Source organism: Pecten maximus, chromosome 6 (assembly GCF_902652985.1).
Source record: "Pecten maximus chromosome 6, xPecMax1.1, whole genome shotgun sequence".
NCBI lineage: Eukaryota > Metazoa > Mollusca > Bivalvia > Pectinida > Pectinidae > Pecten > Pecten maximus.
Genome location: NC_047020.1, coordinates 34,735,335 through 34,752,535, shown reverse-complemented (window position 1 = coordinate 34,752,535; position 17,201 = coordinate 34,735,335). Strand labels below are relative to the sequence as shown.

The following is a 17,201-nucleotide window of genomic DNA, read 5'->3' as shown; positions in this document are numbered from 1 at the left end:
TTCAGAAAGATTGGATTGGATTTTTTCATTAATATATTACATTCTGAACATTTCAGAAAGGTTGGATTGGATTTTTCTATTAATATATTACATTCTGAACATTTCAGAAAGATTGGATTGGATTTTTCTATTAATATATTACATTCTTAACATTTCAGAAAGATTTACAGAAAAAAATCATAGGTAGAAATATGCTAATTACCTCTCAGATTTTTCTGATTTATTCTGAATATTTAAAGTAGATTATGAGGTATGTGTGTTGAACCAAGTCCACTTAAGTTGTCAAAACCACACTAAGGGCTCAAAGTGGCACCTATTTAAGTAGCCATGGCGCCTCCAATTTACCATTGGCGACCAGTTATTGACCTATAAGGCGCCTGCATGGCCATTAAAAAAATTGTATAAATTTGCGATTTGGTTAATTTTTCAAAGGTTGCAGTCCATGCTAAATGACATTCACAATTTAAAAAGTTACAGAGAGATATTATACTGATCTAAGAATAAAAAGGTTTTTATTTCCTAATCAAATACAACTAGGCCAGGCGACTTTTCCAATTGGCGCTTGGATTTAATGACTTGGCAGCCAAATAGGCCACCTGGTAAAAATATCCACTTTGAGCCCTGACACTGACATATACCAACCATCGAAGTCATACTTCTCCGCCATCTGTCGAATCAATGCATCGCGTCTCTTGGTATTTTCTTCGTGATTCTGAAAACCAAATATTTCCATACATTGTATCAATCCAGTTCTAAATTCTAATCTGACTAGTAGCTCCCTAAAGTTCATTACTGATTTTATTACCTGTACTTTATAATTATCAGTATTACAGACTTCAAGGATTGAAGTACCTTTGGGTGGTGGTTTTAAATAATAAATACCTTGTAGAGTAGTTTTGTTACGATTAATAAATTAAATTGATGATTAGCTGTCTTATTTCTGACTATGACCTAAATGATCATGATTTTTTTATGATTGATCATGGTTTGACGGTAGCATGGACATTTTGAAGATTTACAGAAGACTTCCACAATTAATAAATGAACAGCATCACAGGTAAATGGAAATAAAAATGCATTAAAACAACATTTTAAAACATAGCTAGATGCCTAAAACATATCCGCAAAATTTCCCCCTATTTTCGTTGATGTTTTTGAAGATATTTCCCTTTCTATTCATGATTGATCAATAATCGATCATCAATAGTTTAATAAATAGTGAGGATCGATCATGAAATTTATGATTCCCAACACTACGGTAGAGATGTCTGGGCTTGTCTACGTACCTGGGCCTCCTGTTCCAGCTTACTAACATCCACCAGGGTGTCGTTCTTGTTTTTGACGACTCGGTCCACATCTCTTGATAGATCCTCTTTTCGGCGTTGATACTGTCGAAAAATACATAATATTGCTGGTGTAATATTAAGAGACTATTTTCAGAAAAAAAGGTAACACTTTACAGGACTCTAAAAATAAAGAACTTCTATACATGGTGAGTGTTGAGGAAATGCAGTCTATTATATTGTACTGTTTGATTAAACCAATTCTTTTAGTGTTTCCTGTTAACAAACCTTGATTAATCTCCTGTTGTGGAGATAGAGCCCATGACAAAATAAGTGTGGAAGAACGGGCCTATGAAAGGATGGACAACATGTAAAACTACAGTACCCAAAGTTCCAGATGGGGGACTAATAACATTAGCATATTTATTCCTTCGCACAATAACTTGGTGAAAATCAATGCATCTGGTGTAATTTCTGAAGTTCTATGTGAATATTTATTTGAGTACTGGCCATAAAGTGATTCTATGACACAAGAGGGATACAAAGCAAGTGAAATTTACAACATTACCACCATCTACTGAAATGTTGGAGTGACCGATAAAACTGCTAGCCTACCTCTTGTAGCTTTTCCTCTCTCTCCTGAACCTTGCTCTGGAAATCTGCCAGGACTTTCTTGAGTTCTTCAGTGGAGCCTTGAGTAAGGGAAGTAAAATTTTAACGGATTATGTAAGAATATTAAAATTAAAGTATAAATATAATTAGCATCTTAACTGAGTTTTTCATTTTTAAAATATTTCATGAAACAAATCTAAGAAGTTTTATTCTTGCAAGCCTTAAAAAGCACAACTACTTGACAAGTTTCATCAAATCTCATAAATGAAAACCTGAAGGGTATTTACACTATTGACATACTGGTACATGCAAATTGTTTTACACAAGCAAATTTACTGGATAGCAGACTGATTTTGTGATGAATATAAATTACTGTTATGATATAGCATTACATACAACTGTAAGATATTGTAACACTGATAAAGAAGAAAAGCATGTAAATTTAATATCTCTTTTGTATATTTTCAAATAAAGGTAACATTTGCAATACCTTGGAATTCATTCTCAATGTTCTTCTGTAATTCTTCAGCTGCCAACTCCATATGTTTTAACTCGCTCTGGTTTTTAGCTGAAACACATTGACTTTGACTGTAAGTGTGGGTATATTACAGACTGTTTTCTGTCAGGGATTTCACACAGCACATTGTATCAGTGTCATTTTCACTCAATGTTCAATAGTTTATTAAAATTCTACGCGGTTATATGCATGTATGAAGAAACACGAAGGAGTTGTAATATCGAAAATCACAGCACGTAGATTTCTACGTCTAGAGTAATTTGCTTAAATTACTATCAATCAACTGAACCCCTATGAATTAATTAAACCTTTCATCAAATTAATGAACCTGTTAAATTTGAAGAAAAATTGGAGGTATATAGAGGATATCTAACAGTGTGTTCAGTAATACCAAATATATTTCACAAGTGGGGCTAATATTTTGATATTCTTCACGAGTGTGCAGCACAAGTGAAAAATATCAAAAATATTAGTCGCATGGGTGAAATATATTAAGTATTACTGAAGATAGAGTTAGATGTTCTGTTTATTACATCTTTATAGCAAAATATAACAGTTCAAATTTTAATTTTCCCCATTGTTGTTTGTAAGCAGTGTTTTGATTGGTCATATCAAATAAAGTGAGCAGATATTGTTTACTAGTGAAAAATATCAGAACAAGAGGCCCAGAGGGCCTATATCGCTCACCTGGTTTCCTGAGATATGAAACAAGAATGATGCTTAAGCATATTTGTTGCTGGTTTTGCTATGTCAATATATATCATAAGCATTTTATATGGGTACATGTACATTGGTTTTATTTTAATACTAAAAATGCCAAAAGGTACATTAATCCATGAAATGAAATTGACTTTTGGCGCGACCCCATAGGGATGCTACCACACAAATGTGAGTGATATCCATTGCTTAGTTTCAGAGAAGATCTTGTTTAGACCAATTGGCCCCTTTTGACCCTGCCCTCTTGGGGTCAGCTCCTTCCTTTATACAATTTTGAATCCCTACCCCAATAGGATGCTAATAGTCAAATATGAGCTGTTTCAGAGAAGTTGTTCATATCAATTTAGCCAAATTGACCCCTTTTGACCCAGCCCCTCAGCCTCCAGGGGGTCGGCCCCATCATTTGTACAATTTTGAATCCTTAACCAAAGTGAATGCTAGCAGTCACATATTAAAGATATCCATTGCTTATTTTCAGAGAAAAAGTTGTTTATATCAATTTTGCCAAAATAACCCCTTTTGGCCCCGCCTCTTAGGTCCCCTGGGGTCAGCCCTGTCATTTGTACAATTTTGAATCCCTACCCTAGGGGGTTGCTACCAGGCAAATATGAGTGATATCCATTGCTTAGTTTCAGAGAAGAAGTTGTTTATATCAATTTAGCGGAATTGACCCCTTTTGGTCCCACCCCACAGCCCCCAGGGAGGTAGACCCCACCATTTGTACAATTTTGAAACCCTACCCCAAAGGGATTCTCACAGTCAAAATTGAGCAATATATATTGCTTAGTTTCAGATGAGAAGTCGTTTATATCAATACAGCCAAATTGACCCCTCTTGGCCCCGCCCCTCAGGCCCCCCGGGGGTCAGCCACACCATTTGTACAATTTTGAATCCCCACCCCATAGTGTTGCTACCAGGCAAATATGAGCATTATCGTTTGTTCGGTTTCAGAGAAGAAGTTGTTTTTATAAATATAGCCCAAATGACCACATTTGGCCCTGCCCTTCCGGCCCCTGGGGGTCAGCCCCATCATTTGTACAATTTTGAATCCCCACCCCAAAGTTATGCTACCAGGCAAATATGAGCGATATCCATTTCTCGGTTTCAGAGAAGAAGTCGGTATCATCAATATCGCTATATTGACCCATTTTGGCCCCGCCCCTCAGGCCCCTAGGGGGTCAGTCCCATCATTTGCACAATTTTGAATCCCCACCCCAAAGTGATGCTACCAGGCAAATATGAGTAATATCCATTGCTCGGTTCCAGAGAAGAAGTCGTTAATATCAATATAGCTATATTGACCCATTTTTGCCTCGCCCCTCAGGCCCCTAGGGGGTGAGCACCACCATTTGTACAATTTTGAGTCCCCATTCCATAGTGATGCTTCCAGACAAATAGGAGCAATATCCTTTGCTCGGTTTCAGAGAAGAAGTCGTTTATATCAATATAGCCAAATTGACCCCTTTTGGCCCCGCCCCTCAGGCCCCTGGGGGTCAGCACCACCATTTGTACAATTTTGAATCCCCACCCCATAGTGATACTTCCAGACAAATAGGAGCAATATCCTTTGCTCGGTTTCAGAGAAGAAGTATTTTATATCAATGTAGCCAAATTGACCCCTTTTGGCCCCGCCCCTCAGGCCCCTGGGGGGTCAGCCCCATCATTTGTACAATTTTGAGTCCCCTACCCATAGGGATGCTTCTGACCAAATTTGGTCAAATTCTGATCAGTAGTTATGAAGAAGAAGTCAATTGTTGACGGACGGACGGACGACAGACGAAGGACGACGGACGGACGACGGACGCCACGGTATGGCATAAGCTCACCTTGGTCCTTCGGACCAGGTGAGCTAAAAAGTCATATTAATTTTTTTTCACAAGTGAAAAATATCACTTCATAGAATGAATAATTTTGGATATTTCACTGGTGAAAATGTAAAAAATATCTCTCCTCATAAAAGCTATCAGTTTCTTCAAGTATTTTGAATACTTACTGACATCAGTTTGTATTTTGTAGATTTCACCTGCTTTCACACTGATCTGATCCAATTTTTCCTGACAAAACACAACACAATCAAAATTATTGTAGTTTTTCAAGACAATTACAGAGTCCTTAATGGTCATTATCTTTACTGGATACAAACATCACATTGCCACATCTATCTATATTTCAGATTACTAATGCAATAAAAATATATTTTAACCAGAAACACAAATAATTATATGTCTCACCATAATAGTGTAAGTTTTAAGCAAACTCCAAATTGCAGTTTTTTTCCAAAAATAACCAAAAACTTCCACATAACAGTATGGAAGCACCCTATAGCTAGACATGTGTGTGCATTAACGCATTGCAAAACAATGATCAAATTTCGCAAAATCACAAATTCTCAAAATTCATCTGAACATGCCATTTTAACCCCAAAAATCACTCATTCTGGAAAGTGAGAGGATATTACATCCAATATTAATGTTTGATAGAATTCATTCCAATTTGGCTACATACTAATTTTTAAACCAATTGGAAAGCAGTTAAGATTTTATATTAATATCTCAAAATCTAAGGTTTTAATTTAAAAAATTATAATTCATGTATTAAACCTGTAGAGATACCCAAACTACAATGCAACTACTTTATTATATATTCTAGGTTTGATTGAAATAACATACTTTTTGAGAAACTGAGCAAAACACAAAACACAAAATCTGTAGTTCAGATGCACAGCATCTCAAATTTCCAGAGCGTTTGGACGATAAATTCTGGATATTCCATAAATAAAGGCTGTGTTGTGATGTGCACTATGTTATCTAACTATATACCAAGTTTGATTGAAGTTTGGCTTAGGCCAAATAAAATTAATTTCTTGTTTCTCAGGCCCGCCCGCATCCAATATGAACCCCCCGCACCACTCACTTTTTATTGAAATCAAAAAAATAAAAACGTCCGCGCCGAAAAATAAATTCCGGAAAAAAATCCGACGTTGGTTGCCGCAATATCCGGAACTTGCCCGATCCGTGTTTTAGAATCTCCCAAATCAGATCATTGAAACGTTTGTTTATCTTTTAGAAGCTTGATTTTTCGATTGCACATGGTAGCAATGATTTCCATTCAAATATCTTTTTCTGGCAGTGTTATTTTACCCTGGACAATCATATCGAATTATAGCGACACTTGTTCGTTTGGCGAACTTTACAAAGGTCTGCGCGAAGGATCGCTTGGTCCCGACAACTGGTCGTTTCCGCCAAAATTCACGGATCATGATGTGTCGGCCGCGATCGGCAAACGGAAAGCTGATGTTTTGATAAAGTAATGATCGATGTCTTTGAAGGTAAACGAAGCAACAAAACTGTTTGGACATTATGTAAGAACCAAATCTTAAAACATAGGGAGTTCCTGATCACTTGTGTACATCTGGTGAACATTGAACATAAAATTGTATTTCAATTGTTTTTCAATTTAAATTGCAAGTTTAATACCAGAAAATAAAGACAATAGTTTAAAATTAAGATTTCTTTATTCATTTTATGCATTTAACAATTGACACAATTTCAAATCACATGATTCATGTATATGTATCATTATGTGACTGAGAGAAAAAAATAAAAAAAGTCCCTCCCTCATCACATTTTTAGGTAGTAAAAAAAAAAAAAAAAAGCCTCCCTCCCTCATCCTTTTTTGGAACAAGAGGCCCATGGGGCCTGTATCGCTCACCTGGTTGGATTAGACCAAATGTCAAAATAATGTTCATATTCAATTTGTTTTATTTGTAAATCTCTAACAATGCTATATATGGTTATAGTGTGGGAATCCGAACTGCTTTAAAGATTAATGAAGTCCAGACTCTCTAAGGTCTGAAAAACCTCAAGAATTGTTTTTAGAACATGCATTCATAACTTTATGACTAGTAGCGATTTAAAGGAATTACCTTTATTTCCCCTATTGGGCCCGCCCCTTTGGCCCCATTGGGGTCAGAGTCACCATTTATGCAAAATCTGTTCCCCTTCCCCCAAGGATGTTTATGACTAAATTGGGTTCAAATCCATTCATAACTTAATGACTAGTAGCGATTTAAAGGAATTACCTCTATTTCCCCTATTGGGCCCCGTCCCTTTGGCCCCTCCGGGGTCAGAGCCACCATTTATGCAAAATCTGTTCCCCTTCCCTCAAGGATGTTTCTGACCGAATTGGGTTCAAATTCATTCATAACTTAATGACTAGTAGCGATTCAAATGTATTACCTCTATTTCCCCTACTGGGCCCCGCCCCTTTGGCCCATCAGGGGTCAGAGTCACCATTTATGCAAAATCTGTTCTCCTTCTCCCAAGGATGTTTCTGACCAAATTGGGTTCAAATTCATTCATAACTTTATGACTAGTAGCAATTTAAAGGAATTACCTATATTTCCCCTATTGGGCCCTGCCCCTTTGGCACCTTTGGGGTCAGAGCCACCATTTATGCAAAATCTGTTCCCCTTCCCTCAAGGATGTTTCTGACCAAATTGGGTTCAAATCCATTCATAACTTTATGACCAGTAGCGATTTAAAGGAATTACCTCTATTTCCCCTATTGGGCCCCACCCCTTTGGCCCCTTTGTGGTCAGAGTCACCATTTATGCAAAATCTGTTCCGTTCCCCTTCACCCAAACATGTTTCTGACCAAATTGGGTTCAAATCCATTCATAACTTTATGACTAGTAGCGATTTAAAGGAATTACCTCTATTTCCCCATTGGGCCCCGCCCCTATTTGGCCCCTTTGGGGTCAGAGTCACCATTTATGCAAAATCTGTTCCCCTTCCCCAAAGGATGTTTCTGACCAAATTGGGTTCAAATCCATTCATAACTTTATGACTAGTAGTGATTTAAAGGAATTGCCTCTATTTCCCCTATTGGGCCCCATCCCTTTGGCCCCTTTGGGGTCAGAGCCACCATTTATGCAAAATCTGTTCCCCTTACCCCAAGGATGTTTCTGACAAAATTGGGTTCAAATCCATTCATAACTTTATGACTAGTAACGATTTAAAGGAATTACCTCTATTTCCCCATTGGGCCCCGCCCCTTTGGCCCCTCCGGGGTCAGAGCCACCATTTATGCAAAATCTGTTCCCCTTCCCTCAAGGATGTTTCTGACCAAATTGGGTTTAAATCCATTCATAACTTTATGACTAGTAGCGATTCAAATGAATTACCTATATTTCCCTTATTGGGCCCCGCCCCTTTGGCCCCTCCGGGGTCAGAGTCACCATTTATGCAAAATCTGTTCCCCTTCCCTCAAGGATGTTTCTGACCGAATTGGGTTCAAATTCATTCATAACTTAATGACTAGTAGCGATTCAAATGTATTACCTCTATTTCCCCTACTGGGCCCCGCCCCTTTGGCCCATCAGGGGTCAGAGTCACCTTTTATGCAAAATCTGTTCTCCTTCTCCCAAGGATGTTTCTGACCAAATTGGGTTCAAATTCATTCATAACTTTATGACTAGTAGCAATTTAAAGGAATTACCTATATTTCCCCTATTGGGCCCTGCCCCTTTGGCACCTTTGGGGTCAGAGCCACCATTTATGCAAAATCTGTTCCCCTTCCCTCAAGGATGTTTCTGACCAAATTGGGTTCAAATCCATTCATAACTTTATGACCAGTAGCGATTTAAAGGAATTACCTCTATTTCCCCTATTGGGCCCCACCCCTTTGGCCCCTTTGTGGTCAGAGTCACCATTTATGCAAAATCTGTTCCGTTCCCCTTCACCCAAACATGTTTCTGACCAAATTGGGTTCAAATCCATTCATAACTTTATGACTAGTAGCGATTTAAAGGAATTACCTCTATTTCCCCATTGGGCCCCGCCCCTATTTGGCCCCTTTGGGGTCAGAGTCACCATTTATGCAAAATCTGTTCCCCTTCCCCAAAGGATGTTTCTGACCAAATTGGGTTCAAATCCATTCATAACTTTATGACTAGTAGTGATTTAAAGGAATTGCCTCTATTTCCCCTATTGGGCCCCATCCCTTTGGCCCCTTTGGGGTCAGAGCCACCATTTATGCAAAATCTGTTCCCCTTACCCCAAGGATGTTTCTGACAAAATTGGGTTCAAATCCATTCATAACTTTATGACTAGTAACGATTTAAAGGAATTACCTCTATTTCCCCATTGGGCCCCGCCCCTTTGGCCCCTCCGGGGTCAGAGCCACCATTTATGCAAAATCTGTTCCCCTTCCCTCAAGGATGTTTCTGACCAAATTGGGTTTAAATCCATTCATAACTTAATGACTAGTAGCGATTCAAATGAATTACCTATATTTCCCCTATTGGGCCCCACCCCTTTGGCCCCTCGGGGGTCAGAGTCACCATTTATGCAAAATCTGTTCTCCTTCCCCCAAGGTTGTTTCTGACCAAATAGGGTTCAAATCCATTCATAACTTTATGACTAGTAGCGATTTAAAGGAATAACTCTATTTCCCCATTGGGCCCTGCCCCTTTGGCCCCTTTGGGGTCAGAGCCACCATTTATGCAAAATCTGTTCCCCTTCCCTCAAGGATGTTTCTGACCAAATTGGGTTCAAATCCATTCATAACTTTATAACAAGTAGCGATTTAAAGGAATAACTCTATTTCCCCTATTGGGCCCTGCCCCTTTGGCCCCTTTGGGGTCAGAGCCACCATTTATGCAAAATCTGTTCCCCTTCCCTCAAGGATGCTTCTGACCAAATTGGGTTCAAATCCATTCATAACTTAATGACTAGTAGCGATTTAAAGGAATTGCCTATATTTCCCCTATTGGGCCCCGCCCCTCAGGCCCTTCTGGGGTCAGAGCCACCATTTATGCAAAATCTGTTCCCCTTCCCCCAAGGATGTTTCTGACCAAATTGGGTTCAAATCCATTCACAACTTTATGACTAGTAGCGATTTAAAGGAATTACCTCTATTTCCCCTATTGGGCCCCGCCCCTTTGGCCCCTTGGGGGTCAGAGTCACCATTTATGCAAAATCTGTTCCCCTTCTGCCAAGAATGTTTCTGGCCAAATTTGGTCAAAATCCAATAAGAACTTTTTGACTAGTAGCGATTTGAAGCAAATGTTGACGGACGGACGGACGGACGACGGACGCTGCGCCATGACATAAGCTCACCGGACCTTCGGTCCAGGTGAGCTAAAAATGTGCCTGAGAAACAAGACATTAATTTTGTTTGGCCTTACAGAGAAACAGATCTAAACCATAAACTATAGTCTCACTTCTTGACTTTGTCGCAAGCAAGGCAAAATAGTTTCACTTCTCGACTTTGTCACAAGCAAGACAAAAATAAGACTAACTTTTACTTACTAAAACTCTAATATCAATCATTTTACAGAAGATAAGAAACATTCTACAACTACTAATCAGACAAATGATACATGAAAAACATTGAACCGGGAGATGTACAACTGCTACTTTTCAATGGTAATGCAATACTCCGACAGCAACTGTTCAGGTTTCTTTGATGAAGATCACAGAGTTTACTATTACCTCAACAACAAAGAAATTATATAATAGATGATGATCTACATGTATAATGATGAAGATAACTGGACATAAATACACCCAAACAACACACTCCTTTATTACCTCAATAGGGACGAGCTTCTCTGCCACTTTGAAGACAGACTCCTTAGATGCTTCCAGCTTCATCTCCAACTCATTCATGTCAGCCTCCAGCTGTGTTAAACAGAGACAGTACAATGTAACACAGTCTATAACACACATCACATGGTAACAATTATAATTACTGTATACCTGGTAATTTTCGCCCCCGTTTAATTTTCGCCCTTTTAAGATAGGGCGAATTTAAGATGAAGGCAAAAATTTTAAGCTGAATTGAAGGATTTCTAAACCATAGTACATGGGCCAAGTGTAATAGGATCACAAACATACCCTCTTACTTTTTCATCTGTAAAATCACGTACTAGGTTTAGCAGTTATTTTAAAACCTCAGTCATTTTTTCAAAACTATGTAGTCTGGTCATGATAAAAATGAAATACAGAGTGGCATCAAATTCCTGCCATGGAAAAGACTAATTTTATGAGTTCACCGTCACTTAATTGTGGCTTCAATTCATGTACATGAATATACATGTGAACAAGAGAAAACACTGGTCAGTCATTAGTCACGGCGCAGTGAACTTACAATTGATCGTGTTTGCTTAAAATCACCCATTCCTACCCGATACTACTTGAATCAGTAGAGACTAAGAGAAAATCTGAGCACAGGTTAAAGTTCTTTATTTTACACATGATCACATTTCACATCTCATACTGGTAAGACAATTGGGGAACTCGATAATTTCTGAGTGTTCCGAGTGCAACTGTATTGAGAATTCCGAACGGAATTTTTCGATTTTACAAAAGAGAAAAAAGGATACTTCTGGAAAACTGTTAAGGGCGAATTTAAAACTGGGCGAATATGTTTTGAGTTGTTCAAGGGTGAAAATAACCTGGGTCGAAAATTTCCAGGTATACAGTATTAAAACTAGAAAATGTCAGTAAGACATAAGTGCCCCACAATCACTTGACACCCCGAAACAGTTTAGTGAGGATCGCACCAGCAGTTCCTGAGATTATAATAACTAGTCACATTGCATCGGGTCGCAACTTGAAGGGACAGGATGGACATGGGTCACATTATACCCCCCCCCCCCCCCATTTCATGGCTGGGGCATAACAAAGCAGCTAATGACTTGACAAGGGAGACAACTGCTAACATCATGACGATACCACACTATACCTGAGCTGCCTTGTCTTTGTGCTGTTTGAAGTAGGTGATATCTTGCCGTAGTAGCTTCAGGTCTTGATCCTGTTAATATATAACACAACATCCTTTAATTACTTAATAATTTCCCAAGGTTACGTAAAAAGTCCAAAAACATTTAATTGGCTATTTCACCAATCAGAATCCATTTCCCCTACTCTAACAGTAATCAGGACATCCAGGTGACTAAGTTTTTTTTAACAATTTTCAAATTAAGTTAAATCACTATTTCTCAGAAATCTAAAGGGTCAAGAGATATGTCAAATAGACATGTCCTTTAAATCTCAACAGTCAAAATCTCATTTGGGGGAGTAAAAAACATACTCTCAAGGATCTACTAGAAGCATGGTTTAATCTTCAGTCTAGTTGTATCATATTTTTGTATTTTAAATTTCAACCATTTAACATTTATTAGTAGAAAGACTGCTAAGTTACCTGTGTCTTTTTAAGCTTCATTATGGTATCTAGAGCTTTAACATATCTGGTAGACGCGAAGATGGCATCAAACTTCTCCTTCAGTGACTTCCCCTCACTAAGCGGCCAGTTCGCTTCTTCCTGGTGACAGAAGATCACGTTCTCCAGAACTGGCTTAGACACACCTAATGATGTTATCATCTGAAAGGAGAAACTAGACATTTCTTATCTAAAACACAGAGTGTAATGATGTTATTATCTGAAAGGAGAAACCAAGAACTGGCTTAGACAAGCCTAATGATGTTATCATCTGAAAAGAAAAACCAGACATTTTCTTATCTAAAACACAAAGTGTAATGATGTTATTATCTGGAGAGGAAACCAAAAGCATTTTTCTTATAATTATCATCTCAAAGAAGAAAACACTTTAGAAGTTTCTTATGTAGTCAGTAGCCTACAAAGTCACTTTAGAAGTTTCTTATGTAGTCAGTAGCCTTTGTCCTCCCAACTACAATGTTTCACAGGCGATTTTCAAAGAAAAAAAAATTATAGAAGATTTGCAAGTGTTGCAAAGTCATTAACTGCCAACTTTGTGTTGTATACTTTTAATTCAAAATCAATTGAAACTGTTTTCATCAGGTGAAAAATGAAATAATTATAAACCACTTTGGTTTATAAATTTACTCTGTATAATTTCTCAATGAACATCCCCAAAACAGCCAAAGTTATATGAGATCAGCTTCAGGAGCAGTATAAGAAACGTTCAACTATTCTTTGGACTTTTTATCCCTTAGATCTTTTGTTAATTGGTGATGCATGGAGCTGCCCTTCAAAATAATCATATTGTTCTTATAAATACTGTAAATGTGGATATTTTCGTGTGTGGAAATTTTTGCTTAGCCAGCTTCCAAAGTGTTCGCGGTGTGGATATTTTCGCTCTGTCAAGATATTTTTGCGCTAACTTGTATCTTTTATATTTAGTATTTGTATGTGTTAATATATTCACATGTGGAAATTTTCGCGGAGATTTACTGATAGCGAAATAAGCGAAAATTTCCACACCGCGAATATTTCCACTTTTACAGTAATACAGGTTCTCTACAACACTTTTACAGACCTCGCGATCCATTTCAGCACATTTAGAACTGATGCTTTTCTTTTCTCCCGCTGCATCTCGTCTTGTGATCACTCCCTCCAAGGTTCTCATTGTGATATTCTTCAACTGTCAATTACAACAAACCATAAAGCTACCAAAGGGATACATAGACCTGTGCTAATCTATAGTAGGCAATCAAAATACAACACTGAAATATTAAAATATATAAAGGGCAATAACTCTTCCAAATAACCTCAAATCTAACTGATGTTCAGGAATGCACAATTGCATATCATGATTATTATGTATCTTTAATCCAATTTTTTATTATTTAAACACCAATTAAATAATTTTGCAACATTCAGACACATTAAATTCTCATTATACATCGACCAAGTTTTGCTATACATGTATCAAATATTCTTACAACTCTTCCTTTTCCCATCAACTTCCATTTATTATTCTAATAACAGTTTGTTTGTGTAACATTCTCCAAAATCATATTTTCTAGTAGAAATCAGAAAGGTGACCCTTGACTTTTACTTTTACCTTTTGGGAGTGGGATGACTGGTTCATACGTTGTCAGTATAATGTTAGCAGGTGGGGTGTCCTGCTGGGTGTCTTTGGCAAAATATTTCAGTGATGTAGCACTATAAAGTTCAGATCAGTTTCGAACGATCACATGGAGACAAACCTGAACATACTGCAGCCTCCCAAAACACACACCATAGCATGCATATTGCACAGAGGCGAGGCTGTCCTTAATTTTTGTTATGACCAGTTGTTGATAGAATGTTAAACAATACAAACGAAACCAATTTTACCTTCTGTGTAACCTGTAAGCTTCTCTGTACAATAACTGTTTGTCTGGCAACATCCTTGACCTGTAACCTGATCTGACCTTTAACCTCTCTTTCATGAGCCACCTGCAAAATACAAAACATACAAAAACCTGTTATTGTAAGGTGGTTTGTACTTTATTGCTTGTTATGCAAATCTACAGGTAACAAAATTAATGTTTGTAAAGAAACTGGTCGCAATAGTAACACTTTATGAGTCAATATCACCAACAAGGAATGATAAAAACAAGAGAGAATACAGACATGATAATGAATCTGCATTTCTAATTCAATAAAATAAGAGAAACATATGAACAAATAAATACAAAATGGAGACCCTTAAAAAAGTAGACATAAGACCAGGTGTTCTGAAAGGGTAAACATCTTCTGCTTCATCCACGGCATCGGGAACTTAAATATAGGCCAAATCTGTATTACATTGTATGAGGCCACGATAGCTCAGTTGGTTAGAGCGACGACCACATAACGTCAGGTGAAGATCTGAGGTGCATGACGCTCCCTACCAGTGTCAGTTTGGGTCTCTCTGGAAGCTGAGTTTGTGCTGTCATGGTTGTGTCTTTGGGCAACACACTTTACCCTAATCGCTCTGGATCACATGTAACCCGCCCACCCCGTACGTTGTTCAGTGAGGTAATCATGAACTTTTCTTACAAAGGATCATCAAGTAAAAACGCATTACCATCTATTTTTAATGTATTCATATATTCTATGATATATATTTTCTCACAAACATCATAAGCTTACAAAAATTGAGATTCTGAACTTTTTACTTTTTATTTAACCAATCTATGAAATATAAGGAAATTACAATATTTTTCATGATTTGGGCAGGTGATCATATTGGCCAATTTCAACAATATCACTGGCTTGATCACATCAACTGAGTTGGCAACACTGTTTGGTTATGGTTAAGGACTAAGTGGAACACGATGGACCATCTTACCTTTGGGTCGTGGACAAAAGCTCCGCCCTTTGATCCTGGAGGCATCACTCCTGTAGTCATGTACTTCAAGCATTCTATAACAGTCTGTAAGTATAGACATATCACAAGCTAGGTATATATATTGTAAATGCATGTATATATTTTGATATACCAGAGTTACCAGGGCTCAATGTGGCGCCTATTTTAGTGGCCATGGCGCCTTAAATTCACCATTGGTGACCAGTTATTGACCTATAAGACGCCAGCATGGCCACTAAAAAATTGCGTAAATTTGCTAAAATGACGTTTTTCTGAATCATGTGGGTCATTTAGGAAAAATATAGGCCAATGGCCCCTTCCAAAATGATCCCTGATATAATTACCAAGTGCCTTCAAGTTGGAGTATGTTTTCAGTGATATTTCACACAATACACCTGATCTATATGCTAGTACACTTACAGTTTTCCCTGTTCCATTTGGTCCGAGAATGAGCGTCAAAGGACTGTAAAATTCTATCATCTGTTTTTCCGAGTCATCCGGACCAAAGCTCCGAATTCCTTGGATTGTCATCTTTTCAATCGTCGACATCTTGGATCTCTTTCAGTATTCTAGTTCCTATGAAACAATATTCTACACTGTACTTAAATCAGAACAGAATTCCAATACAATAGATAACTGAATGGGGAAAAATAACAAATATTAGATTTTTTTTAAGACATACAAAAAATGTACATTGTGTATTTGTAATTAATAACATCAGCAATCAAACAAACTTTATATGTTGCCTGTCATACTGAAGATTATATCATGTACTAGAACTGGTGTGTGTTTGTTGTGATTAAGTTGTAGGAAAACTGGTCTAGCTAGGCAGTAAAGATATAGCTACTCCAACAATGTTAGAGGATAACAGAGACAAACTTATGACAGGCTGAGCACCAATGGCCTGAGGTAGCTCAAATGGTTTGAACGTCCATGTAGAGGAAGGAGGTTCCGGGTTAATCCTGATGTGGTCGTTCAATTTCTCCTCTCCTGTTATAAATCATTATTCATTGCTGATACATGTGCATGTACATGTACTTGCAATTGTGTGCCTTGAAATTCAAAATGACTGATCAACAGGTCACTTTCCCCAGTGCTGATTGGAAGACTGTTAAAGTTTCTATTTGTTCTGGGAAAGAAAGAGTTTTTTGGGGAATCTGAGTTTTGCTCTCAGTTGAAACTCAAACACTAGTGAACGACCATTTCCAACCATTTTCCAGATCTAGTGCTCTGGCCCATGGCCATGGGCCCCAATTTTCTTTCATCGATTCATCAATTTCAACAGCTGAAAACTTGTCGTTCGTACGCTACAATTGTAATGGTAACTGAGTGTATAACGCATTATTTATTTTTATGACGTTTCAACCTGAATAAAACTGAATAATTTAACGAAATGTCACCACTCAAGTGCGTTTGTTTACAAATGAAATATATATGCAATAAGTTTGTAAGTTTACTTCCTGTCACTTGCCGCGATAAAACTGAAACATTTTGGAATATCGTCACGTCGCGAGTTAAATCAATGTTCTAATGCTTGGAATTTCCTTTCTTACCGAGGAAAAGCAACCAATAACCACTGGTTTTAGCAGCTTTCACTCTTCCGCCTACCTGGTCAGCATCATTTGTTTTAGCGCGGGAGTGTTCATTGTACCGGAAGTTTACAAAATCCTGGTACTATTTGAGTTATTTCCCTTTAACCAGAAAAAAAGAAAGTTTCAACTTCAGCAGAAATTAAAATGTAGGCCTATATCTCTGCATTTAGTTTCTTACTATTTGCTATTTTTGACATGCTGTTAATTTAGAAAATGGTTTAATCCACAGTCACTAATTATAATTTATAAATTAATTGAATTAATATTAAATTAAATTTCTTAAGACGTTTTAGAAAAGGGAGTTAAATATGTTAAATCAAGAAAATATGTATACAAGATAAAAACGTATACATTTCCATTATAAAGGCCTTAAA

General features: G+C 37.6%; 1 protein-coding gene across 1 annotated transcript in view; it reads right to left on the bottom strand.

The window, feature by feature from the left end:
- Positions 1–16,880, bottom strand: part of LOC117329629 (DNA repair protein RAD50-like) — a 46,374-nt gene extending 29,494 nt beyond the window's left edge. The window contains exons 1-13 of the mRNA XM_033887655.1: positions 16,789–16,880; positions 15,656–15,811; positions 15,218–15,301; positions 14,239–14,340; positions 13,436–13,540; positions 12,340–12,519; positions 11,881–11,949; positions 10,725–10,814; positions 5,123–5,183; positions 2,386–2,463; positions 1,899–1,975; positions 1,287–1,388; positions 643–712 (exon numbers count right to left, since the gene is read on the bottom strand). Of these exons, the coding sequence (XP_033743546.1) occupies positions 643–712; positions 1,287–1,388; positions 1,899–1,975; positions 2,386–2,463; positions 5,123–5,183; positions 10,725–10,814; positions 11,881–11,949; positions 12,340–12,519; positions 13,436–13,540; positions 14,239–14,340; positions 15,218–15,301; positions 15,656–15,784 (1,147 nt within the window). The 5' untranslated portion in view covers positions 15,785–15,811; positions 16,789–16,880. The remainder of the gene's footprint in view (positions 1–642; positions 713–1,286; positions 1,389–1,898; positions 1,976–2,385; positions 2,464–5,122; positions 5,184–10,724; positions 10,815–11,880; positions 11,950–12,339; positions 12,520–13,435; positions 13,541–14,238; positions 14,341–15,217; positions 15,302–15,655; positions 15,812–16,788) is intronic.
- Positions 16,881–17,201: the final 321 nt, after the last annotated feature.